Genomic DNA, 14,047 nt, shown 5'->3' with positions numbered 1-14,047 from the left:
TCTTTTTTACTATACAAGGAATTAAAACCCTTAAAGGAATTGGCACAGTTCCCTACATTTGTGTAGTGCCATCGGGGGCGGCTTCCAGAGGGCTCCTCCACCTCTCCACTCCACTGTTCCTCTGTCAGTCTGCCTATTGGATGGTTAAAGTTTACTTCACTCTTCTACAGCTAAACTCTGTACTTCCTTCCTGGACACTGGCGGGGGTTTGATGTTCCAAACACTCTCATTTCCATTCTCCAACCGGCCCGCCTCCAGCCGGCACTTTGATCTTTATGTTAGCTAGTTCAATTTACTACATTAACAACCCTTGTCCAGGGTGAATCTCGAGGGTTTGGTTGAAGATAAAGTGAATGAGACTCGGATACGTATTGCTCCGGAAATCGGACAGCAGAGAAACACTAAAGTTACGGACCTTTATATTTAACCGGATGTATCCGTAATTTTTCTATTAAAAAAAAAAGCTGAGTGACCCACTCACATGACTCTCTCTTAATACAATTCTCGAGTTGTTGTCTCACAGGAAGTTTCCAAAACGAGTTTTTTCCAACAAATGAAAACTTTTGATATAAATACGAAGCTTATAGAAAATGAAAATGAGGCATTTTCCAAAAAAAAAAAAAAACAAAAAAAAATCCCGATAAAGTGAAAAATCCATTCATTAATATGGGCCCAACTTTTTGACGGTACTTTTGGAATTTTTTAGGGACACGGGAATTTCTTCAAGGGAATTATTAATAGTATTATTACTATTAACCCCTTAATGCACAGTTTGTTTTTTTTTTAAAACCGCTATATTTTATACTTGAATAAGTAAGTTTTATAGCTTACAATCCCATGTAAATGATAAATATCAATAAAACGATTGTTTTTCTTTGCTTTCACATTTTCAATTCTCGATTATATTCGAGTGTGAAAAATAATAGCAGCATAAAGTACAACGCCGCTCGAATTATCTCGAGTGTGCACAGTTTGGCCAGTTTAGCGCGCTCGAGATAATTCAAGCGTGCACTTTAAGGGGTTAATAGTAATAATAATAATAATAAGGGAAGGGATTAGCTATGCGGTTAGCGTACTGGACTCCCACGTGGAGGTCCCAGGTTTGAATCCAGCTGCTAACCCTTAGATTTTCTCTTCCTAGGAGCTTCCTACAGCTCACTGTCCGGTGATGGACAATGTTGTCTGAGTGAACACTGTCCGGAGGCCGGCAGTGCACTGGAAAAAGCTCCGGGCGCCAATAACCTTAGATGTTGACGCGCCTTAAATCATAAAAAAAAAATAATAATAATAATACTAAGCCTAATTAAGTTCAGATCAGAGTATCAAATAATTATTTATTCACCATTAAAGCGGCTGAGACAAGAAGAAGACAAATACTTAAGATAGTCAAGTTGAACGGCTCCGAGAGCGTCAGAGCGTCAAATGACCTAAGATAGCCTCTGGGTGATTAATCGTCCCAGTGTGTCCCATTCTATCTTCCCATTTATGTCTCCACATATTCCTAGCATCCCAGCCCATCCATATATATTCTTCGTCTCCTTTTTCTAGCTAGAAAGAGATGAATGATTGACGGTTATTCTGTAATGGGAAATTCTAGTTATCCTTCCGAAGATAGTTTGTTGGATACGAGAGAGAGAGGAAAATGAACATTTTCCTTTTTTTTACGTCAATAAAAGGAAAAGCTAAGGTCCATGCTAAACCTGCTGAGGAAAATTTTTTTAATTTTTTTTTTGATAAAAAATTATTTTTTAATCCTCTAGGACAGGGGGTCGGCAATCCGCGGCTCGCGAGCCGCATGCGGCTCTTTTATCCAAATTGTGTGGCTCTTCAGCCTGCCCAAAATATATTGTGTATTTTAATTTTATTGAAATAAATGAAAATTTCATTTATTAAAGTAAAGATATTTTTTCAAAAAGAATTTTAAATTGAGATTTGGTTTGAAATTGAATAGAATTATTTTAAAATACAGTACGTAATATATAGGACAGCCGCCTTTTTCGTTCCTTAAGTTATTATTTATTTGTTTATTTACTTTGCAATATGTGAAAATAAATATATAAAACATTTAAATGTTATTGAATATCATAAAATAATAATTTGTGAATACAAATGATCTACAGACTTCTGTACTCTATCATCCTCGCGGCTCTTGGTAAGATTTATTAAAATTATTTAAGGAGAAATGGCTCTCTACTTGAAATAGGTTGCCGATCCCTGCTTTAGTCCCTTGTAAGATTAGCCAATCCTGGAAGACCACTACCCAGGGGATTTTTAAATGCATCCCGCGATTAATGGACGAAAATTGGCAAAAAAAAAAAAACCTCTCTGTTTAATTCTGCATCAGATTTTCCTAATGCCAAGCTCTTTTCTATTATTAATCGCTGTAAGCCGGAAACCGTGGAAAATGTAAACTAGAATATTCTCCCCTCTCCCCAATTTTCTGTACCTCCAACAAGCTGAGCATTTCTTCCTTTCGTTTATCTCCACACGAATAGAACTGTTATAATACATTTCGAACAAAAATAGAAGGCGTCACTGAATGTAGTAGAAGAAATCAAGACGGCAGTGAAAAGAAGGTGAGTGACGTAATAAAGAGGCTGAAGCAGAGTTGAGGCCAGCAGAAGGTTTCAAGGTAAGGCAGGTTATATATATATATATTCCCTATAGAAAATTTGCTAGCCCTTTCAAGCACGCACCTTCCAGAATAAAATCTTCAATTTTTTGTTATCCAACATTCCCAATTCAATTTATATTCCCCCCTCTAACTGTTTGCTTTATTCATTTTATTTATTTATTTTTAAATTGGTTTTATTTATTTATTATTTATGTAATGGAATAAATTGTTTAGAAATTATTTGTAATTTCTCGCTTATTTGTTAGTTATAATCAACAAAGTTTGTTAACGAATTGTTTGTTTAAAGTTCAACAAACACTTCAACGAAATTATTGAATGAAAACATTTTGGGCCCCACCCCCTTCAAAACTATTGACTAATTTTTTGATATATTTTTTGCAGAAAGCTGATTTAGCCGTTGGTTCCATGACAATAAATTACGCCAGGGAAAGCGTAATAGACTTCACCAAACCTTTTATGAACTTAGGGATTAGTATATTGTTCAAGGTAATGTAATAGTTTTCATTCAGGTTTTTCAATAAATTTTCTTTCTTACTCTGTGCCTGATGTGAGAAAGGTTTTAACTAATAATTTTCTTGGCTAGCAGCGTGAATCTCAGCCTAACAATTTACCACAGCATTCAACACTCTTAGAACACCTTCAACACACATAGAATCTGCAGAGATATTTGATTTGTCCCAACTAATTAGGTTTTAGCGTGCCTTAAGGCAAACTTTAGCTCATCATCCTACATATAATTCCTCTTTTTTAAAAACATTGATACAGTTTTATGGGACGGTTATTTGGTTTAAAAAAAAAGGTAACGACCGTCAATGACGACATGTCACGATTGATGTGGTGGAGATACATGATGTACTTTTTTAAAAATGAACATTCGCACATAGGGCCCCCTATTGGTGGTAAACGACATACCAAACCGTCATACGGAGGGGTTTTTTTTGAGCGGGGGGCGGTCGTAGTTGGGGTTGAATGAAACCTAGAAAAGTAGGCTAACCAGTTAAGCGCGTTCGACGTGTATACTCGTTGTGAAAAATATAAAATTGCCATTAACGATAAAAACTCGTTTTAATAAAATACAATAAGAATATATTATTTGGTGGGATGTTTCCTTTATCTTACCCAATAGAACTGCCAAGTATTTTATACGGAGGGGTAGTCAGCCAAATGATAAGTGGTTGGTACATGTTTGGTCTCCGCATTAGAGATTGGGGAATTAGGCACACAAATAGAAGCTCTCAACCCCTTGTGCAATGCCATTTTTACATTAGATGGAGATTCAGACCTCACAGTACGAGCATGATTTCATTTTACACAGAATTCAAAGCACTTTTCTTCCTTGTAAAAGCAACTTGTGTCCCTAGTTAACTAGAGCAATGTTCATACGTGAAGCGGTGCAAGATTTTATGTAAGAGCACAGAATGCTCTGTAATCTGTAAGCCCCACAGAGATATTGCAGAAAAAGTCGCTTGCAGTGACTATTAAAGAAGTTGTAAACTTTTGGTTGTTTTGCCCTGCGTTCGACGTCTAGTATACATGTCATTGTCTGATTTTAATTCCACACATTGTGGGGGATTTTTTTAAAAACTAAATTCCATGCTTAATAATAAAATTGTGAAAATCTTTTTATTATTATTATGTTTATTATTAATTATTATTATACTAATACTAGTAATGCTATAAGTAACATTGATATAGAACTGTATAGCATGTGACCATGTCAGCAAAACATGTAAAAACACCCAATCGCTCTCGTCATTCCCTGAGGAAATCGCGAGGCTGCTGGCTTTTTAACGGCCTGGAATGGTTATCTAGATTGATGCGAGATGAGAGATAGCAAACCAAGGGGATTAGGGGGTGGGACTGGCATTATCCTTTAATAAAAAAGTATTGCGATTGTGTGTAATTCCCATGCTTTTACCCAAGCCCCTAAGCTTGTGAAAAAAGTTTCGCTTTTCTTTAACTGGCTGCAACTGCGTGTGTGTGTGTGCGAAATATTTTAAAATTACCGGAAATCCTTTTGTGTTTCTACCATGGAAACAGATTTAAGATCAAAATTCCTCAACTGGAAGTATCACCGAACTAAGTTTTCCTCTTCCTCTTCCTAATAGCTTTAACGATTTTCTTCAAACAAACTTTTACTAACTGCAATAAGTTGGTTAGGGTTTCCTTGGAAAAGTTTGAAAAATTGAACTGACGATGGAAGAGCCCAAAAAGTTAGCAAATGGTTATTTAAAAAAATAAATGTGAAAAATAAAAAAAAATTATTGAAAAAGTCATTTAAATTTGATGTGTGAAACTGCTCACACGCACTGATGCACACAATCACATCAAAGGAAATGCTCCCATATTCCCTCTCTCTTATCACAACACACCCCTCTAGATAGCATCCCCACCACTACTACAAAACAAACCATCCAACCCCCCACCAACCTGCTTTGCCAACTGTTGTTATCTCCGCCACCTAGATACGCACAGTTCCACAGCCATCTCAATAAATTGATTATCATAACCAGATGGGCGGAAGAAGATGAGTTTACAATGGAATAAGTTTGCTGTGTGTTAGTGAGTAGTTGTATATGAATGGAAAATATATGTCTCTTTATAGTTATAGACGACGCGTGGAAAAATCTATTTTTTTAATATAAACGATCACTTACAATCTCATTTTTTCCACATTTTTCTCGCACCAACACCCATCCTGAAAGCCAGACATTGTACGAGTATGTCTCTAGTTCGTCTTTTCCCCGCTCCACAATATTTTCACTTTTTTTAAAAAATAAATTGTGAGTTGATGATTTTTCTTTTAAATTTCTAAAAGATGGGAAACAGCAAAGTAACCTCAACATTTTAGGCACTTCTTTCAGTACCTCTGGTCAGCTGTTGTCTTGTTACAGACAATACTGTTTAACACCGGAAACTGAGTTGTAAGAAGCTCCTAGGAAGAGAAAAATCTAAGAGCCAGCAGTTGGATATTAAGAATGGATACTTAGCTATATCAGACCAGCAGATCTGGGGAAAAGACTAAGCCCTATGCTTAATATTGTTGCCTGTGATTATTATTTCATTTTATTGTATTATATTATGTCTCATAAAGTTGCATAGCAACAATGCCTTCATAACTAAGTCAAGATTAACTTAATTTATTCCATCGGACTTAATTATATTTAATCATAAATACAGCAATCAAAACCTCTTTTTTTTGCCTTTTTTACATCCAGCATCCTCTAGGAGCACCTAAAGTGTGTCCTCCTCAATGCAATCCACGCAAAGAGGAGAGGTGGACCTTTTGTTGATCCTGTGAAGATACGATCCGCACACCGCGTGGTTCACTCTCAGCCTGCTTATTGTCGTAACAACCCATTTATTAGTGACAGTTCCCTTAAACCATGGTTGTCTAGGTAACTGATCTACACATAGTTTTATAGAATCTGCCCTTTATTACCAACTCTTAGAACTCTTAGATAAGCATATCACTAGAATATCATTCACTCTCCATTCTTACTTATAAATACATTCGCTTCACACATTCATCTCTCTACTATATACAACTATTTACATACAAACTTACAACTAATGGATGGATCAGTACTCTATATTCCTGCCATCCTTATAGTTTAACCGAAATTAAAATCACCGTAATCCTTCTCTAATCATTTTCTTGCAATCATTCTAATCGGCTATAACTTTTAAATACATTCATATTTCTTAGCTAGCTCTGCTACAGATTTTTAAGCACACAGATGTTGGTGGAGAATATTATGTTTTCGTAGCGAAATGGTGCATCTAAATACCTGTATAAGTCGTCAAACATTCGTTTCCTTTCTACTACATAACGTGGACATATCATTATTGTATTATCCTGAAATCCTCCTCCTCAATGCAATCTACGCAAAGAGGAGAGGTGGACCTTTTGTTGATCCTGTGAAGATACGATCCGCACACCGAGTGGTTCACTCTCAGCCTGTTTATTGTCGTAACAACCCATTTATTAGTGACAGTTTCCCTTAAACCATGGTTGTCTAGGTAACTGATCTACACATAGTTTTATAGAATCTGCCCTTTATTACCAATCAAAACTTACTACTTACTTTCTACTAAACTTTTGTTTTTCACAAATATTCTCCATCTTATGGGCAAAATTATTGATGCCACTCTTGAAGCTGAAAATATTTTGCTTAGAAAATTAAAGGGACGTCATGAAGGGAATCAAATTTAGTGCCTTCAACTGAACCTCAAGGGACATCTGAACAAATTAAAGGTTAGAATTATAAGACTACTTGGAAGAAACGTATTTTTTAAAGTTTTTGGTAACCTTTTATGATTTTCTGGTGTCTTAAATTTTGTTCGTCAAATCTTTCTGAAGTTTGAACTTCATTTTGTGGGGAAGTTTATTGTTTTATTGTCATAGCACGTTTGTTTTCATTCTCTTCGACCTGTTTTTGGAGTTTCATCAATTGATGGGAGATTGAATCAGTTGTCGAGTTTTTGTCTTCTGGTACGAATAAATTTAGATATTATCCAGCGCTGCAGATTTAAATAAATTTCCAGCAAATATTATTTGTACTTACTAATAGATGAACATTGCTGGAACAGATATGTTAAATAAATAGTAAAAACCAATATTGAATGCGTAGCTGATGAATGAACTAACAACCAAATTCTCAAATAAATAAGAACTCAAGGAGTACTTTTTACATTACCAAAATGATTCTTCATCTGAGTAGGAAATTTTGTACTGTTTTGAAGAATTTGGAGGCTGTGAATATCAACGGGGGCCTAGAGAGGTTCAGTAACTTGTCACCAGAGAGTTCTATGCTTAACACGGGCAGATTGTGGTGCAGTAATTCTTTCAGAAAGTCAGCCTTCTGTAAAGAAGATTTTTAGCAGTATTTCATTTAATAATCTTTTCATATTTGTATTGATGGTGAATCTGCAAAATTTTTAATTATTTCTAGAATGCAACCGTTCATTTGGTTAGATACCAGGGGCTAGAGATGAGAGAATTCTTATTCTTCCAGTTTTGTATTCAAACCTTTCTTCTATCTTGGAACAGCTATTTGGGGTAATAGTATTAGGCCTCTTCTTCAGTGAAATTGATATTTCCTAAGTTTGCCTAACAGGCCTTGCACCTGTAAATGTAGTTGCTAATTATTTATATTTACTTCAACCATCCGAGTTCACTAAGCACTACTCTGTATGCAATCTGCTCACACCATAAGAAGTAACAAGTTTTCCACCTCTACAAAGGGCGGTTTCTTTCTTGAATTTCCCAAGTCAATAATAATCTTTTGTTTAATAATATCCCTAGGAGAAAAGCCGTGTACTCCCAATGTTAGACTAAAGATTTTCTATTAACTTAGTATTTGTTCAAATCAGGTTCTATTTCATTTTGCAGTTTATATGCAGATTTATGTGGTTTTCCAGCATCAGCGGTCCTGGTACTGGCATCCGTTGCATACACATGCTCGAAACCCATTCCGGATGTATCATTTTCCGCCCTCAGTAGTAGTGCACAGTTTTCCCACTGTGGAAAATAACAGCGTGAACTTCAATATACAAACGTTTATTATGATGGTATCAGTCTGTAAAATATCTTTCTAATGTTCTACGTATATATTTGCTTTAACAAAAGTTAAATGCTTTTCACAATCTATTGTGAAATATTCCACTATATAAAGCGAAAGCTACAGTATTTACCTACTGTTTCAGGTAATAATACTTGTGAAGTGTTTTGTTGTGCATTATTTATAGTCTGGAATATAACAAAATTTCTACCTTCAAATTTTTTTTGAAACAATGAAGCAAAATGTAACCGACGGTAATTGAGTTTTAAGACTTACAAATTGAAGTTAAGAGGATTTAACTGTTCTAGAAATAAACAGTGTATCATTTTGCTGTTCTTAGCAGTGTAATATTTTTACTGAAGTATTTATTGTTATAAGGAGTAAGGATTATTTGAGAAGATGTTTCTATAGAGATGTTTCAAAAATATTAACCTACTTCTCCACCGTACAACTAGATAGCTCTAGTAGTCTATATTTAAAAACCAAGGTTGGATTCAAACTGAACTTATTATTTGTCCCGTTCCTGAAAGTAAGGTCCCGACCAACTATATTCCAGTAAGTAAAGTAAAGTAATCGCCTATTTTTTCAGGCGGAGCTTAACGTCCAACTACCATTTACTAGGTTAATAGCAATATTTCTCATTTAACCATTAAATAAAATCCAAGGCCTAAGACCGGGGAATCGAACCCAGTACCACAATGCATTTAGCTTTGCAGGTCTCGCCTCTTAACCCGCTCGGCTACCGTGGCGCCTGAAATATATTCCAGTTATTTTATACAAAATGGTTTAATTTTGAAACAATATTTTTTTGATGGTAAAGCAGTACATTGTAAGAAAAAGTATCTACACCAGATTTTAGTTTTGTCTTATTATAATTTTGACAAATACAGTCCTTTTATTTTAACTCAATATAAACTTTAATAATTAAAGTCTTAATGCTATTAAAGTTTGAATTCTCATTAAAATTTAAACAATCATTTAAAACAAAATTCTCTTCTCTTACTCGGTACAAAGTTTCCTGTAGAGTTGTAGCTCTCAGCGCCTTTGAGATCTCCCTGAGAGAAAGCGAGAGCCTCTCTTCTCCTTTACTTCTCTCATGCTCGCATGCAATCTCCTGGATTTACCTTTATCTTCGTAATTTTACATCCTAAATCTTGTTAACCAAACTGACATACTGACAAGATGATGGGTTCGTCGTATCCCAGCTTTAGTCGTCCCCACGAAGAGGTCTCTTCTCTTTCTCCTCAATCTCCCTCTCCCACTCTCTTACCCACCCCCTTTTAGCACTCAACACACTGTGTGAATATAAATTTGATTCATGTCTGTCTTCATTATAATCACATGTGTGACTTAATTTAAAGTAAATGTAAGGAAATTGAAAGTTGAAATTCTAAGCGGGGATGTTGCGCTAAATGTGTACGAATTGAAATTTCAATTAGATCTTATGTCTTAAGTTTAGTTGAAATTATTACAATTCTGAAGCAAGTAGTTACAGAATTTAAGAAAATTGTGACAAAATACGTGTTTCATGAAGCTTGAGATTTTTGCAAAAGAAGTAAATTGCAAACTACAAATACAGAACTTCCGTTCAAACTTTTATTTACGTTAAAATTGGATATTAAGGGTTAAATATTGATTTTCTTTTATTCTTATAAAAGAGACAGAAACCTTGGGCATCCAACCTTGGGCCTAAACTTAATCCCCATGGAAGTGGGGACCAGTTTCTTTTGTAAATCTTCATGTCGCTGGATTTCTTCTTCTTCTGTGTAAGGATTCCAAAAAAAAAATGATGGCGTTCTCAAGTTTGGACCAGAGAAGGAAATAACAGTTCTTGATGGATCCCTTCAATGTTTAAACCTAATCCCTGCACATTCATTCAGCTTCCTTCTTCCACACTTCATCAAACGTACTCTTTGAACCCTTTGGAGTTCTTGATGGATCCCTTCAATGTATAAACCTAATCCCTGCCGATTTAGCTTCTTTCTTCCAAACTTCATCAAACGTACTCTTTGGAGTTCCACTGTTCTATGAATCCTCCAAGGTCACCTCAATACGTCTTACTCTGTTCATGAAAGATCTCTGTAAGAATCTGAGTGGCCAAATACGGATTTTTCTCCGTAGTGAAAGGTAATTGTCCCTCTTTTTTTCTTAAGTTTACCATTTCAGTGAAACGTACCTCACAACATGCTATTTCCGGCCATCACTCAATTTCTGGAATTTGATTTACTCGTACTTGTGTCAACTTCCTTCCAAATTGCCTGCTCACTCTATGCAAGGCCCTAGTTAATTATTAATACTGATAAAATTCACTTCATACTTGCGACTTAAATTGGAACTTCTAATTTTAAACAAACAATTCTTATAATTGAAATGAACAAAGTTTATTGTTTTGTTGTTAGGCGCCACGGTAGCCAAGCGGTTAAGAGGCGAGACCCGCAAAGCTAAGATGTATTGCGGTATTAGTCTATATTCCCAATGGTTAATATGAGAAATTTATAGTAAAGTATGTTAGGCGGTTATAGGCTAGACCCGCAAAGCTAAGATGTATTGCGGTATTAGTCTATATTCCCAATGGTTAATATGAGAAATTTATAGTAAAGTATGTTAGGCGGTAACAGGCTAGACCCGCAAAGCTAAGATGTATTGCGGTATTAGTCTATATTCCCAATGGTTAATATGAGAAATTTATAGTAAAGTATGTTAGGCGGTAACAGGCTAGACCCGCAAAGCTAAGATGTATTGCGGTACTAGTCTATATTCCCAATGGTTAATAAAAGAAATTTACAGTAAAGTATGTTAGGCGGTTATAGGCTAGACCCGCAGAGCTAAGATGTATTGCGGTACTAGTCTATATTCCCAATGGTTAATATGAGGAATTTACAGTAAAGTATGTTAGGCGGTTATAGGCTAGACCCGCAGAGCTAAGATGTATTGCGGTACTAGTCTATATTCCCAATGGTTAATATGAGGAATTTACAGTAAAGTATGTTTGCTAGTCGCCTCCGTCCACGACACCTAATTGGTAGTTGGACGTAAAGCCCCGCCCTGAAGAATAGGCAATTACTTTACTTTTTTTATTTTGGTGTTGATGTGCAAGCAGTAGTTGACAAATAAATTTTAAAGGTGAGGTTACAAGGCAGGTGCGTGAATCTCTTATCACATAGTTTACGATGAATATGAAGTGGTTCACTTTTTTCTTCTTCTTCTAGTAGGTAATAATGGGAATTTAATGAGTTCCGGATATTGGTGGAAAGTTGGTAAACCTGCTGCATTAAACATTCTTTCTCTAGCTCTCTCTCTGTAAAGGGAGATGGCCTTAAAATTTGATGTACTAGTTGAGCGGAATCTAATGTGCCTAAACAGTATAACTTATCGATGTTTAAATCTCGATAGTTACGTTTTCACTTTCTCATGTCCTATTATTGTGCGTCACACTGAATTTATTGTTCTCGAAAGATCGTTAGGTTGCCGAACTATAGAGCTATTGTGGTGATATCTACTGGTGGGCTCCATCCGATTAACTGAAGTCATAAAAACCGCTTAAAAGAGAATAATCTTTTTCAAGTTGTAAAAGAAAGATCTATAACCTTACTTCCTAGTGAAATGCAAGGAGATAATCATGATGGCCGACTAGAAGACGCGTCTTATTTCCGCCTAGTTAGAAAATGACGTTCGTTTCCTAAAAGTAGGTGCAGCTGATTCGATTACAGAATAATTATGAAATTTTTTTTTGTTTCATAATTTGAAACATTTGTTATTGCCGGAAGTCGGGGATAGATGTATCCTACGCCAAAGAGGCCTTAAATTTTTTTCTTCCTAGGAGCTTTTTATGGACAACACTATCCATTGATAAGCAGTGTTGATTGTAACGAGAGAGCTCTGTCCTGAAGCCGACAGTGCACTAAAAAAAGCTCCGGTTGCTAATAACCTATTATGTTGACACGCCTTAAATTAAAAAAAAAAAAAATTGATAAGAATATAATCAATGTATTTTTCTTTTATATTCCAGGTGCCGAAATCACAGGAAACCCGTCTGTTTTCCTTTATGAATCCACTAGCTGTTGACATATGGTTGTACGTGTTAGCAGCCTACGTATTAGTGTCGATAACTATGTTTATTGTAGCAAGATTTTCACCGTACGAATGGCATAATCCGCATCCGTGTGATGTGGAAAATGATCTAGTGGAAAATCAATTTTCTTTAGCTAATTCATTTTGGTTTACTATTGGAACATTAATGCAACAAGGATCTGATTTAAATCCTAAGGTAAGGGTTTTTCTTTATTTACCTGTGATAAAGTTTGTTTTCCCAAAATTTGCTGCAATTTTCCTCATTCATTTGGGAGCCAATTTTAAGAAAATCGTTAAAATAGGGGAAAAATGGACAGCCCCACTTCCGGTGTGAAAACTTTGAAACAGATTTAGAGAATCAAAACCTAGCCAATTCGGGTAATTGGTAATCCAAGTTGCCAAAAAGAAAAAGCAGTTGCACGTGGACAACACGTGTGTTAAGTCTATCAGTTTGGTTCGAAACCTTCTTCTCGGTAAATATAATGAGATTCTAAAGGAGCTGTGACGTCAACTATCTTTTTAGAGCAAATTCGAAGTTTCAAAAAATACTTAATTAATAAGTGGAAGAAAAATAATTATTGCCAAGCTGTCGACTTAGGGACTAAGTCCATTTTCAGGGCTTATACTTATTAATAATAGTAATTTGTGTAGAAGTCGTGGTTGAATAGCTGAGAATCGCAACAGTCAAAGCAGAAGACACAATAATGTAAAACAAATACAATCTTTCATAGATTTAAGCCCTGAAAAGGACCTTAGTCCCTAAGTCGACAGCTTGGCACTAACACTAAGAAAAATATTACGGCTGAAATTGGCAATAATCTTACTACCCCTTTCATTAAAGAATCAGTCACCAAAATGGATGAACAATACAAATAATTATCTGAATTGTGGTAAATGAATTTCGTGTGAGTGTTTTTTCATAATTCTGACCTCACAATCAGTCATAATTCTAGTTATGAGGACGTCAAAAATGTGTATTTCCGGTTCTGACCTCACAATCAGTCATAATTCTAGTTATGAGGGCGGCAAAAATGTGTATTTCCGGTTCTGACCTTACAATCAGTCATAATTCTAGTTATGAGGACGTCAAAAATGTGTATTTCCGGTTCTGACCTCACAATCAGTCATAATTCTAGTTATGAGGACGTCAAAAATGTGTATTTCCGGTTCTGACCTCATAATAAACCATAATAATGGTAACGAAGGCGTAATGAATAAAATAAAAAAAAAACGTAAAATTCCAAATAATGGAACAAGTTGTTGATTTGATTATTTCTCCAAGGGACGAAGTGACCCTTTTACAAGGAGAAGTATGCAAATTCAAGGAACTATAGCCGGGTGTATGTGTGCGATACAGAGATGGAATTTTAGCTTTTGAAAGAAAGAAATTGGCTCGGCGGGATGCTGCGGAAGTAAAAGAGATATGGAGCAGCTCACGTCATTCTCTCCTCCCCGACTATAGCTCGGTCATTTCCACTTGTCAACTTCTGCATCGTCGCCCGTTTATACCGGCAGCCCTTTCTAATTTATTACTAGCTAATAGGGGAGCCTTCTTCTAACTAAATACACAACGGCTTCCAGAGGTCGTTTTTCTTTTTTCTAAACTCCAGGGAAAATAGTTTTTCATTTGTTACGTTAAATGATCTCCCAATTTAATGAACGAACTATTACCCAATTGCAGATGATTAATAGCCTATACTTACTAGTTTCCGTCTTGAAATTAAGTTTGCTCACACATTAAGACCAAATACTTTCATAGTTTACGCTATCAAGGCAC

The 14,047-nt window shown here is 35.7% G+C and overlaps 1 protein-coding gene across 3 annotated transcripts in view; it reads left to right on the top strand.

Annotated features, from left to right (window-relative positions):
• The window catches only part of LOC141454926 (glutamate receptor ionotropic, kainate 2-like), a 381,268-nt gene that overhangs the window by 340,090 nt on the left and 27,131 nt on the right, over positions 1–14,047 (top strand). For all 3 annotated transcript variants that reach the window (XM_074129632.1, XM_074129631.1, XM_074129633.1), the window contains exons 11-12: positions 3,017–3,121; positions 12,209–12,466. In XM_074129632.1, coding sequence (XP_073985733.1) covers positions 3,017–3,121; positions 12,209–12,466 — 363 coding nt within the window. The remainder of the gene's footprint in view (positions 1–3,016; positions 3,122–12,208; positions 12,467–14,047) is intronic.

Source organism: Rhodnius prolixus, unplaced genomic scaffold, assembly GCF_049639745.1.
Source record: "Rhodnius prolixus isolate KJV_2025 unplaced genomic scaffold, Rpr scaffold_15, whole genome shotgun sequence".
Classification (NCBI taxonomy): domain Eukaryota; kingdom Metazoa; phylum Arthropoda; class Insecta; order Hemiptera; family Reduviidae; genus Rhodnius; species Rhodnius prolixus.
The sequence above is the reverse complement of the archived record's forward strand: the minus strand, read 5'-3'. Positions and strand labels throughout refer to the sequence as shown.